The sequence below is a fragment of the Mesitornis unicolor genome, unplaced genomic scaffold (assembly GCF_000695765.1).
Source record: "Mesitornis unicolor isolate BGI_N332 unplaced genomic scaffold, ASM69576v1 scaffold33240, whole genome shotgun sequence".
Lineage (NCBI taxonomy): Eukaryota > Metazoa > Chordata > Aves > Mesitornithiformes > Mesitornithidae > Mesitornis > Mesitornis unicolor.
In genome coordinates, this window is record NW_010159488.1 from 18,111 (window position 1) to 39,674 (window position 21,564).

Below are 21,564 nucleotides of genomic sequence, written 5' to 3' on the forward strand. Positions count from 1 at the left end.
CCTGCTGAAACAAAAGACAGCACACCAAGCTCTCCTACAATATCATGTTAAAACCACAATATCAAATCTTGTCAATGTTATAGCTTTGCCAATAATCATATAAAAATGTGTATTTCAGGGAAATCCAATTTTCACTTCTTCAACTCACATGTGATCTTGGAATTAAATCCATGTGCACCCTTTGCACACTGTGCCTCTCACCACCTCTTAAAAAAAAAAGAAAAAAAAAGTGATAAAACACATTTTCTCCCTGATGGTGAAGGCAGCAGCCAGGTTTACACTACGAATTCCCATTCTTGACATTCTGTTACTGTGTACTTTCATACTTAGGTAATCTCTACATTCTGTTATTTCCCTTCAGTTTTGGTAGCAGCAAAAGGAATAGCAATAGCAAACTGTCCTTGTGGAGGGCAATGATTTTCCTGGCTCACAATAAGTTACTGCCTTGATTTCCCTTCCTATCTCATTCACTTTACCTGACCTTTGTGGAACCAGGAGTTGGACTCAGTGATTCTTGCGGGTACCTTACAACTCAGGATATAACCAAAAGGCAATAAAAACATTTATTCTTTCAAAAGTTTTTAGCTCAAATAGGGATAGCAAGAACATAATAAATGCAGAACAGCTGGTATGCAACACTTAGGATAAACGGCTTTACTCTTGGGATAAACTGTTTTATGTGGGGGGTTTGTTTTTTCTTTTTCGCTAAACCTTCTAGTAAATGTTATTTTTCTCATCCATTGCTCAGCTCTGAAGACCATAGTGGTTTTCAAGGCTTTGTTTTTTAATTGCCAAATAAAAGTTCAAAGGCTCCCAATCTCTAATAAAATCTGCCAGACTAACCTCCAGTCTTACCACCCAGCCTTACACAAGGCCCCCTTGCAGGGATCATCAAAACCACTTCAGGAGCTCTGAACAATTCACTTGAGTAAAGATCTGCTGCTCAGTCAGATCCGCTGGGAGTCATTAATTGGCAAATTTTGCAGTAGTATGAAAACTGATGGACAAGACATGGCTTTCTCCACTGCTACCTAGGAAAAAAAAAAAGCCTGTCACCTTAATTTCAAGGGTTTTCTTCTTCTCTCTAGCCTTTTACGGGAATATTTTCCTAAATTTCAGAGATTACCCTAATTTCAAGCAGGAAGGGTTGGAACCAACTTGAGTCCAAGAATCATTTGCTTCTTTCATATTTCTTAGAGAAGAGAGATCTTCTGTTCAATCTTGGAGTACAATTATGTCAGTCATGTCTAACTTAGTCTTTATTATTTTCTACTAAGATCAAAAACTATTTCCTCAGTCACTGATATTTGTACATACATATTATCACAATATAAGTCCTTTGCTAACAAGGCCTTCTATCCAGTCCTGCTGTGTATTTCCAGAAGATACTTATGAAAAGATGACTGTGCTACTATGCCATTATTTTCTATAATTTTCACTAAATTTTCTATGCACACATTGCAATTGGAAACACAGCACAAGAACTCCTCTAGCAATGGTGAGGAGAGATTAAAAAGGTTCAAACTAAAAGGCTGGAGGAGCAGGGAAGTACCCTGTTAACCCCAGCAATGGCATATCATCTACTCAGATCAACTTCTAACATTGGCTTCTTGATTACTGCAGTTCCAAACAATCTACATTTTCATGCTGCACTAAGGAAATGTGGACCTTTATAGTGTAAAAAATATAAAAAGTGTACTGAAAGACAGTTTAGGTCTTCAAGCTTCCCTAAATTAAGAAACAAGTAGCTATGCAGGCTTATTTCACACTTTTACTACAATCTCTTTTCCCTTACATATTTCAAAGAAAGCTGCAGCCAGACCTTATAGTCCCTGCCTGGAACACAATTAATTCAGGAGAAATATTTTTAAAAGATATTAATGAAATGAAAATGTAGCAAATCTCTCCTGAGCGTGAATAAATCTTAACTTTTCAAAGACCTGCAATAAGGTCAGGTTTTCAGATGGCCAGTGGCTCCCCATGAAAGGTCTGTTCCAAAGCAGAGAAACTAGAGCTGCCAAATGAAGTGCACATAAGTGGTTGACTGTTTTTAACAGTGACAACCCATTTTCTCTAACCTCATTTGGACAAATGGGTAAGTTTTTAAGCAAGAGCAGTTCAAAGAGATATGTCAGCCTCAAATGGATAAAGCAGCATCCGCCCAAATGAGAAGGCTTAGAAAAGTTAGAAGTAAAGCCAAGTTGAAAACAGGCTCTTAATGGAAGTCCTGCATGACCTGTGCTTCTCTCAGTTCTCTTCAGGGCAGGGACTGAGTGATTTGTCTCTGTCTTCCAGAAAGTGCTGAGCGTACGTCACTGCTTCCCCCTACACAACAACAACAACGGCCTAAATGGAAGAGCAGTGATCTACAGGAAACAGAATTGTATTTCATCCAAGCAGCTTTCCACTAGCTAATCTTCACTTCCGCATAATCCCAGTCATATATGCTTACACGTTATCATAGAAACCATAGTAGCACAGTGGCTTTTCTTGCTATGTCTTCCTTTTCTGTCTCATTTGTATTAGAATGAATCATAAATAAATCACCTGGCTTAAAGGTAATTTTCTACTTGTTTGGTTTTGTTTCTTTGACACATCAAATCCAAAGATAGTGCTGCATGAACATCAGTAATTTCTGTATTTCAGCAGAAATTTTGGATAGAATTAAAAATTACATCTCTTATCTCAACAAACCAAGCATCACACAGAATGGATCAATTTCTTTAAATTTTTACTGTAAACATTGCAAAGATTTATTTTTTTTTTATTTACTTATTTTTGTGTTTGTCTCTAAGTCAAATGAATGGGGAATGCAATCTTAAGGAACACAAAAAAATGTACATTTTTTTACTGCTGGTCTTTGTGCAACTTCTTCCAACGCAGTACTCGTATTAATCCAAGTCAATCAAAGTCAGTGCTGTGTTAAAAAAACATCAGCCTGAAACAAGAATATTCCTGTCTCTTGGGTATTACACAGAACTGCTCTGGAAAGGTATTATGCAAGTGTACGCAGTACACTCCAAATGCCAGGGTACCCAATACACTTTTATACGCTAGTCTGCAAGGCTAAATGATTTCTCAACTTGAAAATGTTTCATATTAATTGAATACTTTAAGGATTAAGTGTGGTTTGCCTTTGGTTTATGTAATGGTGTGCAGCAGTCACACAGACTAATTTGGAGATGCAATTTATTTCTCTATTGTAAGGAAGATATGGGCTACATTGCAAATTGCAAAGGCTGCTTTATTAAGCGACAGCTAAAGGAAAGCAAATAATTTACCTTGAATAATTTATGCACTTACTTTTTATTTATTTTTCAAGCCTGCCTGAGAGAAGATTATGATCTCTCTGACATACCTGTTAAGTGAAATTACCCTACAGAATTCCTTACATGGTTTGATGTTACATGCCTGATGTTCATAGCTATGCTTAGCTGCAACTGGTAAACAAAACTTATGGCATAGGCTGTTCTGGCTGAATGATCAACAACAATCACATTTCTTGTACAATGCAGACTTTTTTTGTTCCCTTGTAGTGTCTCATTTTTATCTGGTGTACTTTCATCAAGAACTTGACAAGTTTACCTGAACATGAAATTTAAACAAAGAAAATAAACCACTGCTATTCTACAGATAAGAAAACTAACAGTGCAAAGAAGTAAGGGAGGAAAACCTGACCTGTCTCCTGCAGCATCCCTCAGTAATGTGGTTATTACATTAGGCAATGTTGAAGGAGAAGAAAGTCCAACTGATTTAGAACAGTGAAAAACTTAGTTAACTACATCAGTTCTTATCAGGATGGAGAAACCTTCAACAGAAGGCTTCATAGCCTGGAGGAGGAAGGTACACACGTGTGGAAAGAAAAGGATTCCTTAGTCCAGAAACTGAAACACACAAATTGATAAACATTTATCCAAAATGAAATACACAGAATCACAAACAGATCCCACTTCATTTTACTTTCCTCTCTGATTATGATAGTCACAAAAAAAATGATAGACCTCATCAACTTTAGTGTAAGCCAGATAATTGACTCCAAATTCCAGAAAAATAAAGGTGTGGAGAGAAGAGGATCAATAGTTACTGTCCCAGGAGAACAACAATAACATAAAATATTTCTATTAATTTAGATACCAAGGGATCAGCCTCATTTATCTGTAGCCATCACTCTGCAGCAGCAGAGATTAGGGGTTCAGGTTTCCTTAACATTGATTTCTCAAGGAGTCTAGGTTGAGTGTTTTCTAAAGTGAGTATTATGATAAAACAGAGATGGAACTGGTAAAGGTGAGGAGAAAATTTATACCTTTCAAGGACATTTTAAAAATCCTATTTCAATGGTTATTACCTATATTGATTCAATAGGGCAGAAAGATATTTTGAGGTTTTCTTCTTGTGATGGACACGGGAGGAGGCATTATGGGATAAAAGGCCACACAAACTGAGAGGCTCTAGTTTGTTCTACATCTACCATGTTAATTCATGAGAGCAAAACGTGGCACAAGGTAGTAAGTTCTTGATGCACAACTTAAAAAAGCAGAAGTTGTTAGTATCTTACAGCATTGAACTGCAGAGGTGATCCCAGAACAAAAGAGAATCAGCTATCCCCTTATTTTGCACCTTTCTAATTTCTTGAATGGCACAAAATATTAGGAACTTGATTCCGCAGGACACTAAATTCACTCTATGCTATATATGCAATATTGTTCAGAAGTAGAGAAAAACTGAACTCAGCATATTTATTACCTCCTCATTTTCTAGCAGACATTCCTCTTAAGATTGTTGAGTGTATGCGTTCAGAAAGAGTAAGATTACCAAGTTGTTTTCTCTTTTTCCAGGCTGCTATGAGTGACAGGTACCGGATTAAGCCACCATGAGAGTTTACCTTATCACAAAAGGGTCTAACAGAATCAAATTATAAGTATCAGTTCCTAATGCTCCAGCCACCCCATGATTCATCTACATCTATTGGATTATCACACTCTTTTCTCTTAGCTTTGCCTCGGAATGTTGTTCACACCACTATCAGCTTCTTTTTAATGCCTCCAACCTAAAGCTGTCATTCCAAGTTAACACAAATTGGCTGTAATTTTTTGTATTACTTTGACTTTAAAAGAGATAAATATTATATCAACATGAGATCTTAAATAAAGCTAATTGGAAAATTTTCAGCAAAAGCAGATTGTCATCAGGGAGGCAGGGAGGCCAGGCACTTCAAAAATAAATTTTCTGAAGATCTCAGTGGAGTTTCTAATGAAAAGAGATGTAGTGAGACAGGGAGAACCCCAAGAATGATGAGGATCTCAATGCTCAAGGAGAGTTTCTATTGACCAGAAGAAATAGGGTTAAAGCAATGTGGGGATGTGCCCTCACTATTTACCTATTTACTATTTAACAGGAAGGACAAGTCAATGACTCCATGCAATGCTCTTACATGACATTAAGGAAGTTGTTTTTTTCCTCTCTTTTTCAATTTTTCCAGACAATAAACATCTAACACCATACAGCTGACAAGTTCACTAAAATATACCTCATCAGGCTGTGGCAAACATAACTTGACTGAAGCTTTTTAAAGAATAAGTTAAGTGCATGAGTAGAAGAGGCTATAAAAATGCTCTATGCATCTATATTTGGGCACAATGCATATTATCAGCTGTGAAACTCACCCAATATAGCAACAACTTCGTCATCCTGGATTACTTCCAAAGACCCCGAAACCACAAAGCAAAGGCTGTCAACACTCTCGCCAGCGTGGTAGATCAGGTCTCCCGGGGCACAGTGCACTGTCTGAAATTCCATGGCAAGCGCTCGAAGGCACCCATCGCTCGCCAGCCTGAAGGCTGGGTGCTCCTTGAAAACTTTGCGGTTCAGATGCACACAGATATCTGCTCTCATGTCCTTAGGGCATATCTGCAAAACCTTAGAAGGAAATTAGGCAATCAATTCCTGTGCATGGCTTATATGTGCCTATTAACCCTAGTATACTAGACAGGGTTTAAGAACTACTTTATTCCTTCTTATAAAATCTCTAATTTCAGTCTGTACATTTATTTTTATATCATTTATACACATAAGCCACAATACTAACTTAGTCTACTTTACAATACCTGAAGGAAAATAATGTTTTCATCTCAGCAACATGCTCTGCTGGATATTGAATTACCAGGATAAGGCCTCAGGTTTTTAAGACAATAAAACTGAGAGCACAGCGGTATAGAAAGTGGTGGAGGAAAGCTTCCTGAAGGATTTTTTTCTAGAGGGTAGGTCACTCTTTTGATAAGTAGATTACATGAAAAGCCTGCACAAAATATGTTTCAAGTGAGAAATTTGCAGATATTCAAATTCACCCTTCAGTGGCAGTAACAAGTTTTTTGTTCACACAAGAAAGGAATTTTCTACAACCTACTGTGTTGGGCAACTTTTGATTTTCCAAATGCAGTGTTCCTCATGGCAATTCATGATGTGTGCTCCTAAGGGTACACAAACTGATGCTTAGCACAGCGGGTACCAGCCAGGGCCGTTTCTGAAGGTTTTTAATGTAACACAGACAGCCAAGTGGAAAGAATACAGAATTACTACTGCATGTACAGGTTAAAAGTTCCTGGCAAAAATGCTGAAAATACATAACATGAACAGGGTTTTGAGATGACAAAATCCTTGGAGGACAGACTGTGATGAAGTACATCTCAGGATGTATTATTTGAAAAAAACATTAGTTGTTTAAGTCTGCTTCATTTTTTTTCCTCAGTAATAACTATCCCATCCAATTAAGGAGCACTCTGGGTGACCTTGAGTTACTCCCACAGATTTTACTAGATGGAAAGAAATGGCTGCTTCAATGCAAACACTTCTGGAAAGCATAAAGGTAACACAGGAAGCACTATGGCTATGCCTACACCTCGCAATGGGGCTCTGTGCAAGATCTGAGTAGAGAACTAGTGCACAGCACTGGTTCCATATATTACGCTTGCTACTTCAAAGGCAAATGACTACCATCATCATCATCATCTCTGGTTCATCTCCAGGTAGACAGACCTGTTATTACAGATATTACTTCTGATATATTTCTATAGTGCTTAAGTACAGGGCACCCTCTTGGCTGCCCCACAGGGAGCAGCAGCTGAACCCACCAGGTTTCAGTTTCCCAGGTTCATAGGAAGGGCAGCAAGACCACCATTTAACATTGAACACAGGCAGCAGCCATAGCTGGCTTTGCAATTACCTCATTTACCCTGGTAACAAAAATATTCTGGAATTGCAGTTGCTTCTCAAACTTTGCTACTGAAATTACACACACACTTCACAGTTACTTGCACAAAAAGGATGGTTGTAATAGAAATAGTAGTAAGAAAGCCTGAATATATAAAAGAATATTTAAAATAAAAAATAAAAAAACTCTTGGTTTCCCAGTCCAAGAGGAATTTAACTCATTTTCTATTCTCCATTTAGAAAAGTTGTCTCCAGACTTCACAAAAAATAAAGGGATTAAAGACATGTGAGAGTTACAGACAAATGATAGAAGACTTTCATTTGTAGGGAAGGTAAGAAACATATCTTCATGGATTAATTTTAGAATCTTTCAGCAGTTCTTCATTAAATTTTCTTATACTGGTATTTTCTAGACTTACAGACTTTACTTTGAGCTGATTATTCACTCCTTGGCATGCCCTCAGTTAACACTGAATTGACAAATTTGTGGCCTACAAAATAGTGAGAAGATCGATTCCATGTTAAATTCATTCTTAAATATCTACATAATCTGCAGAAAGCGGCACTGCATTACACAGCAGCACAACCACCACTGCCTTGTCACAGGAGCAACAGATGTTTTACTCATCCTAGAAGTTATACACAGGCATCAACCAATGCAGCTGAGACCCAAGAGTTTATGGATTGGCACAGTCATTAGTATGTCTTGTATCTGCTAGCTTTTGCTATGCAGATGAAAGTTTATTTCTTGGTTTTATAGTCATCGCTACTGGCACTTCAGCTATGAACACACCAGTTACTGAAATCAACACCATATCAAGCTCTTTGATGCGCCTGATAACCGGAGAGTTTTTTTTTACCCCTGTTTATTAAGATAATTCTCAAAGGCTACAGTGAGTCGTGCTTGGTTTGGTTATCCTGCTGTCTCCAAAGGCACCCTTAAAGCATTTCTCTCCTTATCAGAGGAAGCCAAGAATGAACTTTGAAGATAAGCTAAAATGAACACGTTCTACATTGCATTTTTTTCTTGTTGCTTTGTTAAAATGATAAGAGAAGCTTGTACTGGGGGGAGAATGAAAGCTCCAGCATTCACTACACTATGTATCCTCAGATGCTGTATCTCCACCTTCCCCAGATGTACCTACCTCAAACCTGTAACTCCGTTCAAAGATATTTTGTGAGAAAACAGGTAGAGCATCTTCTGATCAGCACTATCCAGTACTGAAACACCACTTCTTTCTGAAAGCTCATATGACGGACAGTGCTTCTCAGAATCATGGTCTGGGATCTAAATGGCAGATATGCTGAAGACCATTTAGGAAAGCAAACAGTACCCTGTGTACCCATCAGTCTCCAGACAGCCCAGCGCAAGGCCACATCTGTTCTACTCTTTCATAACAACGCTTTAACAGCTAGACAGAAATGAGATTGTTTGCTCTTTAACTGCATCACCTACAGTTTTGAATATTAAATTAAGTCACCACCCAGAAGGCTGGTGACCACAGTATTAGTATGATTTCCTAGTCCTGAATGAACCACCCCACAAATCTCTTTACAAGTAGAAGAAAAACAGTAGCTATCTCCATAAAAGCTGGCAACTAACATGAAAGCAGCAAGTAGCTGCTTTTGTATATTTGTTCTGGTGAAAGCCCATTTGTGATTTGAAAAGACACGATGGGAATTTCACTTGTAAATTCAATGAACATTTGTCTCACATATGGCAGATCCCAAGCAATACATTATTACAGCAATGACTTTTAGCTTTCTTTAACCCAAACAAAGAATATTACGTTCACATTCTACTAAGACAACACAAATTTTGCTTTGTATTTAGGCCCACAGAGCTACAAACAACCTCACACAACAGAAATACAGAAAAAAAAAAGACATCAGAAGAAGTTCTGAGGTTGTGTTAGAACTTGGAACTTCTTATTTAGTTATTTTCTTTATTTACTGAAAACCAAGCTCTTTCCGTCATCAGTTTTATATTATTTCATGACATATCACCAGCAACCCATACATAGTTTTACCACTAACATATGTCAGTATGACTGAATAGGTAAAATACTGTTTTTGAAAGTTTAGAATTAAGGGAAGCTACCACTTGGGACTATTGAAGAGTCTTTATTAAGAAAGTACCTCCTGTTTATTCTAATGAAGTACTTTCAGGATGTGACTTGTTTCCTTGCAGTTTAATTTACTTACCTTTTCAGTATCTATTCCTCTGGACATTGACCAGGTGGAAACGATGTAATCCATCACACGTTCACTCAGCCCTTTAGGGACCTGGTAGAGCTTTAGAAAGTCCCGGACACTGTTCAGCATTTCATGATACCTGTTTGTATTAGCATACATTTGCTGAAATATGGTGGTCACATTACCAAAAATGGTTGCATACAGAAGGGCTGTAAAAAAAGAAGACAAACAATAGATGCAATACATAGTAAGTTGTGATGATCAGCTTGTGTTCCACTGTGCTTGAAGACTGGAAATGCCAGCTTCACAGAAACGCATGCAATATCAGGGCTTTGTTAGGAAGGCCTAATGAGCACAAGCATTGTAGAGGTCACCTCCAGCACTACAAATTGAGGACCACCACCTACTTTTGTGGTGGTGAGTCCTGCCACACAGAGTTCCTGAAACACAACTATTTGTCTTTATTCATCAAACAATTCAGTAGTATCCAAACCCTTATGAAATCACAATGGAAGATACAAGAATTTTAAGGCAAATAGCTTGACAGGAAATACTTTAAAATTTCATCTCTGGTTTACAGTGCCTGTGTTGAAATGCCATCAGTGACAGATTTCCAAGTTTTATGTGCATTACCACGGTAGTAAGCCGAGTCATCAGTACCCACCTCAGTGTGACAATAACACATCAAAGCAGAAGATGGAATATGTAATAAACAGCTACCATGGGTCAGTGATTTATAGATGTAAGTTTAATAATACATAAAAACTCACATTATGTTTTATATTCTTCAGGCAGAGGAACAGCAAGGCCTGAGGCAAGAGCTAGGGTCCTCAAACACAGACCAAATGCTGCACAGCCCTTCTGACTTCATTCAGCATAGTTACAAAGCCAGCTGTTTCATCAAGATGGGTTTAAGAATAAACATGAGAAAGAAAAAAAGGCAGTATTTCCAGGTGTGGAGACAGGCGGATGAAAACACACAGGACTTGAGAAGATCCGCCTGCGAAAGCCCAAGACAAAAGAGCAGGCTGAGGGAAGCCTCAGTGGTCATGTTTTGATGGCTTGCAGAGGCTAGGGCTGAGCCTCTTCCAGCAAGTCCAGCCCTGAATGAAAGGGAATTACAGGAAGCCTTGAGGGGAGTTTTCCTGTGTTTGAATCAGGTCAGTGGTAAGTGAGAGTCTGGCTGAAGAGGAAGAAGAACAGCCAGATGGCAGATGAGCCCATAACCACCACTTAGTGCTCTGGCTTGCTGAGGAAGTTTTTCCTTTTTATCATTTTCTGTCCCGCAAAACAGGCATCAAATTGTCAGTCTCTTCCACTTGAGATAAAATAAATCACTGAGAAGTCATATTTATAAAAACAATAAAATATTTTGCCTTATCTAAATACTATTTTTTGCTGTTTATTTCCCCCTCTCATTCCCTCTTCTATGAAAAAAATAACTCCTCATCCCATTCATTCCTTTGAGAATGCAGCTATTTATTTAGGTCAGTGTTATAGCAGATATCCTTAAGCCAACTAAGATTCTTTAGGGTTTTATGACCAACAAAAAACGTTTGATAATGTGCAAAAGAAACTTACAGGACTGTCTTTTCCCTGATCATCAAGAGATGCAATTTAAATTTAGACTTGCTCAAGGCCTTTACACTGCTGATTCTCTACAGAATTCCTGCTCAGTGCTGTATGACTTTTCTGTTTATGAGTTCCTGCAGAGATCAGCCCTCCTGTTTTCCAACTACCCCTCTGTACAAAGGTGTTACTAAAGTGTGCAAACTCAGTTTAAAAAAAAGTGGAGTATGAATAGGGATACAGTGACCAGAAACGTATGGATTATTTCTCTGCTTAACCTTAACTTGTGACTGCACTAAACCATACCAGGAAGTCTGATGCAATAAGAAATGCTTGAAAAAACAGATTTACTATAAATACTCCTTAATCCATGAGTATTTTGTATTTGAACGGCATTACCTTTACCTAACTACGTCCTGTTTTACGCTCTGTTATGCAGATGCAAACACAACCCTACAATATCGCTACCTCAGGCCCTACTTACATGGACTTTTACCAGGTTCCCTAAGTGAAACTAAACACAAGGCCTCCAAAAATGCGACGTGCCACTGGCAGGACACTGCAGCAGCACAAGGCTTCCACAAACACCATTACTCTGTCAGCCACTATAATGCTGAAAACAGGTGACAGATTAGGAAGAAGGTCACAAGGAAATTCTTATTTGTAGAATTTTGGGCAACCGTACTTGTGCGTATACAACTATCTCTTGCTCTGTGACAAACAGTGAGACCTCCTGGTTCAGTGTCTTGGGATGTACAGCTCTCAGCCAGCAAAGGTAAAATGGAGCCCCCACTCTGTCCCATTAGTGTCCAGCTACATGAAGCCTAAAGAAGAAACAGAAATTTGGTTCTTCATTTTGATTATTATGAGGCAAGCACTCCTAAAGCAATTTCCAGTGCAAATTGCAGCTAGTATGCTCCAGTATGACAATTATCTTGGCAAGAAAAAATATTCCTGCCTACATTAATTTTTTACTTAAAAAAAACCCCCTGAACTTACAATCCTTAATTTATCATTAGCTAACCACTTTATTATTATTAAAGACACATTAAAGCCAAGGATTTTTGCAGTCTAATATTGGGTAGATACATTAGCATATTAAAGATTGCCCTCTTCTGCATAGAAATAGCTAGCTGTGTGCTTTTCCTTCTTTTCAGAGGAATAATTAAATGAACCCACTGCAGTATGCTACAGCGCCAGAAAGATTGCAGAAATGCACATTCTGCTACAGGAAGGAAGTTGGGCAATTTATGACAGAACAAAACCTCCAAATCCTTGCTTCAAGACTGATTGAACACTGTGACATTAGACCATTGCCCTGTAACAGCAACAGTGCAGATCATATGCCAACATCCAAAGGTCCCTGGAGCCGTTGGCCAGAGTTTGTAGTGTTGCCCTACAGATTCTGTAGAATCTATCAACTCCTTAGCAGTCTTATGTGCAGGGCAACACAGGAAATAAGGAAAAGTATTTTAAGGGGTGTATGAGGGTGGGAGGGGCAAATATCCTTGTGTGGGATGGCTTCAACTCAAGCAAGGACATAAGTGCACCATGCAGAAAGGTCACAAATGAATTTGACCCCAAGAGCTTTCTTGGATCCATTAGCTAGATGGAGGCTTTGCAGTAGTTTTTGAGGAATTGTGTCCAGGTATACGCCTGCAGCAAGCATGCCAACACATCAACCAAGGCAAAAATTTCATCTGCAGAACAAGCAATAGTCTGTTCTAGCCCTGCATACAAAGCTGCACCATGTCAAGCATACAGTAAACACCTCCTCTCCATGAGTGTCAAGATCCCACAGAAAAGACAGAGGCCCCCCCTCACCCCCACCAACATTAATATTCTTTTCTGACAATAGATAAAGAAAAACACATTGTTCCCAACAATGTGGCTACCCATTTACAATGCAGTCTGTGTCGCCCCATTTAAACCAGTGTTTAAATAACGTCAAAGATAAAAGCCTAGTAATTTCAATAGCCAATTACCCGCACAAGTGAATCATGAAGGTCAGACACAGGTTGGAAAGGTCACCAAATCATCTGCTACTTTTAATGATGCAACAAATAAGAACAGAGAAATAAATAAAAGTCAGTGTAGGTCTCAGCTACCACAGTAAAAGATCTGGGATCTGATTTTAGAATTATAAGAGGAAGGATTTCTATCTGTAAGAATGAGAGGTTTGCAATTACCCCAATTACAGATGTAAGTGCTGCATGTGGTTCCTGAGATGAATCATCAGATTGACGATGATTTGTTCAAAATGCACTCATCCAAAGCCCTTGCATACAAAATGTGTGCATAAGAACTATACCGCAACAAGTGATACCAACATCAACTAGTGAACCACCTCTTACATCTTGCCCCCAAGACTTGCAGTGCTTTCTAAAACTAAACTGTCTTCATTTCCACTTTCTGGAAAGCTGATCCAGAAAGTCAGTCTGTGTGTAAGTTCCACTTAACAACTAAAATACCCAAAACAAACCCCTCTTATGTACTCAAGGAGTAGCCTGTGCTAACCTAAATAATATTCAAAGAGCAAGCACTGGATTTACAAATAGCAGATAATTTAAATGTATGATTGCACTTTTGTTTCACTAACAAGTTCCTAGCTGACAACAAATCATTGAGTTCATAGATGGCTTGAAAACCTGTTGCACTATATCACTTATCGTTGCAGATAAAACTTAACTGTAATTCGGTCACAAAAACTGCATGCCTCAGAGGCATTTTTCAGATAACATGTTGTGAGGTCACACAAAATTAACGTTGATCAGATAAAATGAAAAGCAGAAATTAATAATTGTATGAATTATAACATAATTATATGAGAAAACCACATTGTTTTAAAATGTGCAATTAGAACAATGTAAGAGCTTATAATTGCTTGAGATCAGGGGTATTGATTAATGGTAATTATGCCTACTTCTGGGTAGAGAGCATGCAGTTAAAAGAAAAACAGGGAACTGTTAATTACAGTCTGCAAGCAAATACCAAAGTGAACAGGTATCTATCAACAAACTGCTTACAGCACTAGCTTTGATAGAATTGTTATTTGTAGTCTTGCAACTTGAAATCAGAGCATCTAAAGCACACTTTACTTATTGACTATTTATAGAACCTTCTAGAATAGTACAGAATTCAAATAAGTTGCCCCATTTTCTATCAACACAAATGCAGAGCTGCTGAATTTGCTACTTCTTAGGCAGCTTTGTATATTATAGAGTTTCCTATTTGTAATCTTTTAGCTACCCTATATTTTTTATTAATACAATGTATAGAGATACCATTTCATTTAGCTAGTAAAGAATAAATGTAAACAGCTTAGCCATGATCTAATAGGTCAGTTAATATTATGCACTTTAAGAATTTTCACAATATATTTACATAACGTTTTCACATTATATAAAACAAGCTACAATTGCTACTATTTTCTTAGCATGTACATAAATTCCTGAATTTCACAACTTGGAGAAAAAAAAGACATCTTTTGAAGTGAAAGTAAACTCCCTGAGGAGCTCTCCCCCATGCTGTTCCAGCGACTGTTAAATCCTGCTCTTCCCACCGCTCTCTACTCTCCCGGTCTGAACTGAACGGATACACAGCTCCACCTCCCCCCGCTTTTCACTTCATCAGCTTGCAATTTGCACCTCAGCTTAGGTACTTAAGCATAAGCAAAAGCAAGGCAGCAGCAATGGCAAAGCTCAAAGAACTGGCACACTACTATCAACTGAGCAAGTCTGAAAATCAATTCAATGGCAAAGAGCAACGCAGAAAGCCTGAATAGGCCATGAGGGCCGTGAACATCAAGGGATGTGGCAGAACCACTTGACTTCTAGGATGAAAGATGAGAGACCACAGGCAGATTATATTAAACTCTTAGTCAAATCCTGCTACAAATCTTCTCACACTCATCATCATATTTGCTAAAATCACCCTGCTGATGACAGTTGGGACATAGCAGAAACATATAGCAGGCTCCAGCTACTATGGAAATGTCTCCTCTGCAGAAGGAAGGCCACCAGTGAGGACAAAGTTGATAAAGGCTAAACAACAGAGCATCAGAGACATGATTTTTTTTTTCCTTCTTCCCATCACCAAGAAAACAAGAACTGCAATGAAATGAAAGTCAGAGACATAAACAAGGGAACAGCTGCTCTAAGAAGCCACTTAAGCAACTACCAAGGACTTAGAGCAGTAGAACATCTGTGCACCTTAAAATAGGCTGTCTGCAGTGTGTAAGGGCAGAAAGGGAAGAGTTAAGAACAGCTATGGAACAAACATCACAAACAGCTCCCACTGCTGCTTCCCTCACACCCTTTCCTAACTTTGCAAAATAAAAGCAGACTGCAGCTACAGCAGCACAGACCCACAGGCAAATAACCTCCAGTTATCTCAGGGACTTGAAACCACTTACCAGTAGTTTAAGCCAGGTTAAGGCTTATTATGGAAGAAGAGAGGTAAGTGTTCATAAAACACCAAACCTTCCAAAGATGCTGAACTCCAGCATCCCTAAGGACACTTCAAAACCGAAGTTTTGCTATTTTGATTTGATCTGGTAGCACCCACACAGCTAGTAGCAGCAATCACCGGTGTTTTGGCTCACAAGAATTTCACAAGCCTGGGCATCGTGGGCAGCACAAATCTCTAAGAGGTTTTGCTTTTGCCTTCAGCATGTTTGGGCTGAGATAAACAGCATGGGAAAACACACAGACCAAAACTGATCAGAGCAGCGATCAGAGCCAAAGTGGATAAAAGCCAAGAAAACAAACTTCAGCACCATCCATACAAGAAAACTCTCCAACACAAACAGCTCTCTCTAAACTCACAGTGATGGGCCAACACCAAGTTTGCATTCTATGAAAGGCTGCATCTTGGATCCAAGAGCCTGCTTATGAAGAGAAAGGATGAAGGCCCCTGGCAAACCATACAAAGGAAGAGTGGCTATTACCTCCAGAGCCAAGGCCCAAACTCCTACCTATGTACAGCAGCATCTGACTACATTAACACAAGACCATGAATTAACACTGCAAAGTCTGGATTTTGGCAAATTATGAAGTGTTCAAACAAGTCACATGGCAAAAATCCTGATTCACAAAACTCATCATTCATTTGTTTTGACAGCTACAGTTTAGTATTGTATTTACACTAAAAGGCTCTAACAGTCATCCAGAGGGGGATTTAATGACAGCCGACTCCATTGCAGTCAATATGCTTACAGAAAAGCAGATTAATAAAGTAATCAGATGCACAACAAGTCAGAACCAGCCTGTGAGGACATGGATGTGTTCTTGGTTGCAAAATTAAGGAGTAAGAGTCTGGTTGTACATTACATTTGTGCTGCAAAGGGAAGCCAGCAGAAGACTACACAATCATGACACTGAAAGAAATTAAAGAGAAGAGCATCTTGGATACAGAGAGACTTCAAACTGGTAGACTCTGAAATCCATCACCTTCAGAAAAACAGGGCTGCATGTTCTTATTCTATAAACAAACAGCACTTGCAGACCAACAAGTTCACCTGAGTCTTCTCACCTAAATTATTTTAAAGCATCAGTATTTCTGCAAGGCTCAGTACTTCTACTGACTGGTTAGTCCCAATGGGGTAATATCATTTTTACATCCAAAGGTGCATCATAAGCTAAATATCAAGATATATGTTCTTCCTCAACCTACAGGTAAATTCTTAAACCTACCAGATAGCCATGACTAACTGCAAACACAATAATGCCTAGTAATGAATTGAAATTAGGGCCTTAGACCTTGATACTGAAAGAGACTTTCAAAGAACCATTACAGTTTAATCAATGAGTCCACAAAGAGCTCCTTACAGAATCAAATTTTATTTCAGTCAAAATATAACAATATGGGATAGCAAGAGCTACAGACAAGAAGATTTGCAAGGGGAAACATCAGCATGATTACTCAAAGACAAGACTACAGAAAAAGGAAGATCATTCCACAGAAATGGCAATTTGCAGTTACCTCTACATGTTTTATCCCACCTGAGATAGGTTCATCTCTGATAAGGTGAGACAGAATGGCAGGAAATGTACTCATTTTCACAACCAGTTAAAATAACTACAATTCCTGTAAAGAACAAGTTAGTTATCATCATTTAACATCTTCAGGGAGGTCATAAAGGGTTTTAAATGTGGAGCAGGATCTTGATGATGCTCTATGTTTTAAGCGTGTGTACTTCAGTGAATGCTAAGCCTTGCTCTAAACTAAGCCAATTTGACTATCAAAAGGAAACTAACTGTACAAACAGATTACAGCTGCAAAAAACCCATCTATATTCCAAACATACAAGGCGAGATTCACCAGTGGGATGCTTTATCAACAAGGAATGACTTCAGCTCAGTGTATTCACTAGCAGGTTTTACCATGACGAGAATTACTAAAATGGCAAAATCAGATTAAATCCTCTGCAATTTGCAAGAAAGGACACTATTTTATTGTTTTGAAGAATTTTATGGACAATAAAATTTAAACTGTCTAGAAAATTGAAATGTATTTCCATTTCATTTCCCAGCACTAATGAACAGATCACCATTTAAATGATGACTGAATCATTTAAGGGCATCATTTTTCTTCCAGAATTTAAACAGAGTAATGCATGGCCATTTTCAATTACTTGGTTAAAATTAAATCTCCAGATACTGCCTCTACATTTTTACTGACTTGCACCAATATGAAGCCTTTTGCTTTGAAAGCTGCTTTTTATCTACCCTCAACTTATCTGAAATGGTTATCCCCAATTAGAAGCAAACTCTCATCTTTTTAAAAAATCTATTACTGAAATAGAGCTACACATGAAAAAAAAAAACAACAGTTAGGAAAATATTAAAGAAAAGAGTGAATAAAAATGAAAAGTAATTCTCTTTTCATGTGAAATCACTTACACATGCAGTTTTTATGGTTCCTCTGTTTACCCTATTACCGCTATGATTTGTATAGTATTCTCCACAAAGCCTTGCAGAAGGGAAATATAGAGAGGCTCAAGGAGATCATCTTTTATCCAAACTTTCTGGCCCTTTTCCTACAATGCTGCCGCACATTCTGCTGGGCTTTGTACTGCTGGCTCAGGCCCACTTCTGTTGGCAGTTTCTGAGCCTGATCTTGCTATAACCTACCCGTGACCTTTGAGAGTTCAGAAGCAGATCCGAATATTGCACATCAAAGCCATCACCTTGCACTTATGCATACTGAATTCTGGGCTGTCGTTTCCCCCATAATCAATGCAACACAAGAGTTTCATGGCTCAAGTCACTTCTGACAACTGCCCAAGCAGCATTTTCCAGTGTGATCCCTTTTAGTCATTGCTCTAGACCTCATTTAAGTAAGGTATCTTATATTTGAATGAGACATTTAGAGTAATCCTTTATTTGCAATGATAAATGCATTCAGGTAGATTCCCTCTACTTCCACCAGAGTGCCCATGTGGGAAGTCGGTAGCTGGCTGTATTTCTTGCTGAGTATGTTCAGATCTGAATCTAAGAGTAAACTACAAGAAGGACCCAAGGCCTCCCCTGAGGCTGCAGTGATCTCACTTCTCATTAGGCTTAAAACCTCAGCTCAGCTATGCACTTTAAACACAACTCCACAGGTGTGAGTATGTATGCCTGTGGTTAAAGTTAAGGACACAGCTAGGAGAAATGCTGAGACAAAGCAGCTCTCTTCAACCACTAACCTAGAAAACTTTTGCTGCCTGTGTAGCAAGTACATCACAGTCCTTTTTTAGGCTTTGTCTTCTCTGAGAAAAAAAAAAGAAAAGAAAAGAAAAGGTAAAATTTTAATGCCTATAAATAATCCAAATATAAAAGCAGAGTGGGATGAAGGTACTATGGCTTCATTGTGAAGTGAACCAGAGGTGGGTGGTTGAGTGCTGGCCTCACCCAATCAGCTGATGTAAAAACTGAACATCCCTTGTCCCACAGATTTGAGAGAAGGAACTTCTTTGGATTAACTGCACTGTCCTCAAACCAAAAACTAGTTGAAGAAAACCCTCAAAACAACAAAGAGTGTCATTGAGACAAAGCCTGGGTCTTCTGTAGCTTACTTAGCTTACATTCACTAGCACCCTTCAAGCTGATTTTCTCCAAGCATTCACACTGCAAAACCACCAGTGATCTATGCACTGGCTGCACAGGGAGGTTGTGTTAATCACCGAGGAGCTGTCAAGCCTGTTCAGTTGATAGGCCAGCCAGCTGGAGTTAAGGGCACGTCTGCACCTGACAGGGCGAATGGACACCTGAGTTAAGGACAATTAATTTTCGTTCAGATCAACTTTGCTGTGAAATTAAGCCCCTAAAGCTATTGCACTTAACTGGACTCTGCTATACCTGACTGCTTTGCTTCCTCATAGCTCAGGCTCTGAAGCTTCTGATGCAATAACCTTGGTAAGCCTGAACCCTGGAGTAGTGTTACTTCAATAACCACAGGAAGACTGCAAGATGCTCTTCAGCTGACATCGAGAGACCTGCCAGTTCCATCTTGCACATGCACATCTTTTACTTCTGAGTGCAGCAAGTACAAACAAGTCATGTAACTATATTCTTTGCAGTGTTTTCAAATGCTTCCCAAACAAACCTGGTCCACAAGCTTCCCTCTTCTGATGTCATTAAATAGTTACAAATATTTAATGGTGTTTATAACACAAATAAGAATACTGAAGCTTTTAATTATGTTGAGTAAGCCAATGAGGTCTGAAAAAAAAAATGACATTCACAGATGAAGGCTAATTTGCGGTGGTTAAAGAATAAGTGTCACTGGAATGACTACATCTGAGTCATGCTCCTCCCACACATTAATCACAGATGTGCTTGCAGGCCAAAATCAATAGGTACATACAGTACATAGAGGAATGAGAAATGGGAAAAGCTCATAGACAGCTGCTTCTCTAGGGGGCCTGCTTTACTGATGAGTGAAATGAAAAAAAACCAGAGGCAACTGTTTGGGTTTTTAATGAGAAAACACGGATGACTGCATGTGAAGAATACTTTTCTCTGGAGTAAGTAGTGAAGAGGGTTATAGCCTAACTTTCAGAAATGGGTAATCATTACTGTTCCTATGGTTCCAATCTTGAAGATGCTCGTCTTCCAGGCTGACTCTGTTGTTTTATTAGAACTCAGCAAGACTAAAAGCAGCAGTAAAGGTAAGCATGCATACAGCTGGGAGTTTCACTCCTAACTTCTAAAAAAGATACATCATTATATTCAGGGGGAGATGTTATTGCATAAGAACTACCTAATTTCTTTTTTAAAGTAAACATTACATAGAAATCATCTGACATCTAAAAATGTTGAGTAGCTGTGTTTTGTGCTTTGGTGAGTTTGTTAGCAAGCTAGCACAAAATACAAATATATTTGCACATATACAAACTTATACAGTCAGAAGTCATGATGTAGTAATATCCCACTGGGGCCTTTTTAGATAATTATACTGCTTGTGCGGTGCCTGAACCAGTGAGGCACACGAGAGTGGCATTTGCAGATGCTAATAAGCTGAAGCTGGCCAACAGAAAGCACAGAGGACTCTCAAAGGTAATGAAATATCTCTGTCAATAATTTGCAGCTACAAACCTCATCCAGCAGTTAGGCACAAAGCTTTTCCTCACTTAGGAAAGAATGATTTAGGGAAGACTCAATACTCCCCTGCAACCAATGTACATCAGGGATAAAACAGGCCTGTGTTTCAAATCTCAGTGCAGGAGTAGAGACCTGAACTCCAGTCTCCCATTTTCCTGTGGAGTTCCTTCCCCTTTAGGTGACTGGGTATTTTGAGAGAAAGAGAAAGGAGAAGAAATAATTTTTACTGTTAGAGCTGTTCCAGTTTCCATAAGTACAGCAGGGATACAAACCAAACACTTCCATATCATTGTAACCTTTTAACCATGAAATATTTGATCAGAATGGGAGTCGCAGATATCTCTGGCTGTAAACACAGACCTCTCTGTTCTCACCTCTCCACAGAATAATGTATTTTCTGGCAGGGATGCTCCAGGAAGCTTTACTTAGCCAGCCCCAGCAGGTGGAGAACACTTGCTATCGTAGCACTCCCAGAAGATCCTAGGGAAAAGGTAATTTCTAAGATTGGTTTAAGTGACTTCACATGTGTGCATCAACAAAATCTTAGGAACTACAGGGCTATCAGGTGGCAATTGGTAAAAGTAGCCAGAATCTCAGTTTAAGTTAGCCCTAGCACATCATCAGGAGTCAAGCCTCAGAGTAAACTGTTCATTGCTGTGATACAGGATACATAATAGGACAACAATGGCTCCTCCTGAACTTAAATCCTGATTTTTGAATTCCATAAACAAAAAGTCATGACAGTTCAGATACCTACTCTGCTGATGCAACACTGGATCTAGCCTAATCCTGCAACAGTCCCAAGGCAGTCATTAAGGAAGCATTCCCTGATACTTCTTGCAGATTGAGGATAACTTCCCAAACATCAGAGGACTTCCAGAAGAGGAGTTTTTGCAGTTACCACAAATTTTTCACTTGTTTAAACACTGAAGAACTTGCCTGCTGTAATTTTCTGCCACATGCAGTATTACCTAAGTAGCATCTACCAGATCTTCTCAAATTATTT

At 38.8% G+C, this 21,564-nt stretch overlaps 1 protein-coding gene across 1 annotated transcript in view; it reads right to left on the bottom strand.

Annotated features, from left to right (window-relative positions):
* Positions 1–9,611, bottom strand: part of LOC104542530 (potassium voltage-gated channel subfamily H member 1-like) — a gene marked incomplete at both ends in the record, with an annotated part of 18,006 nt that extends 8,395 nt beyond the window's left edge. Inside the window, 2 exons of the mRNA XM_010186877.1 lie at positions 5,664–5,916; positions 9,412–9,611. Of these exons, the coding sequence (XP_010185179.1) occupies positions 5,664–5,916; positions 9,412–9,611 (453 nt within the window). The remainder of the gene's footprint in view (positions 1–5,663; positions 5,917–9,411) is intronic.
* Between the last annotated feature and the right edge of the window lie 11,953 nt (positions 9,612–21,564).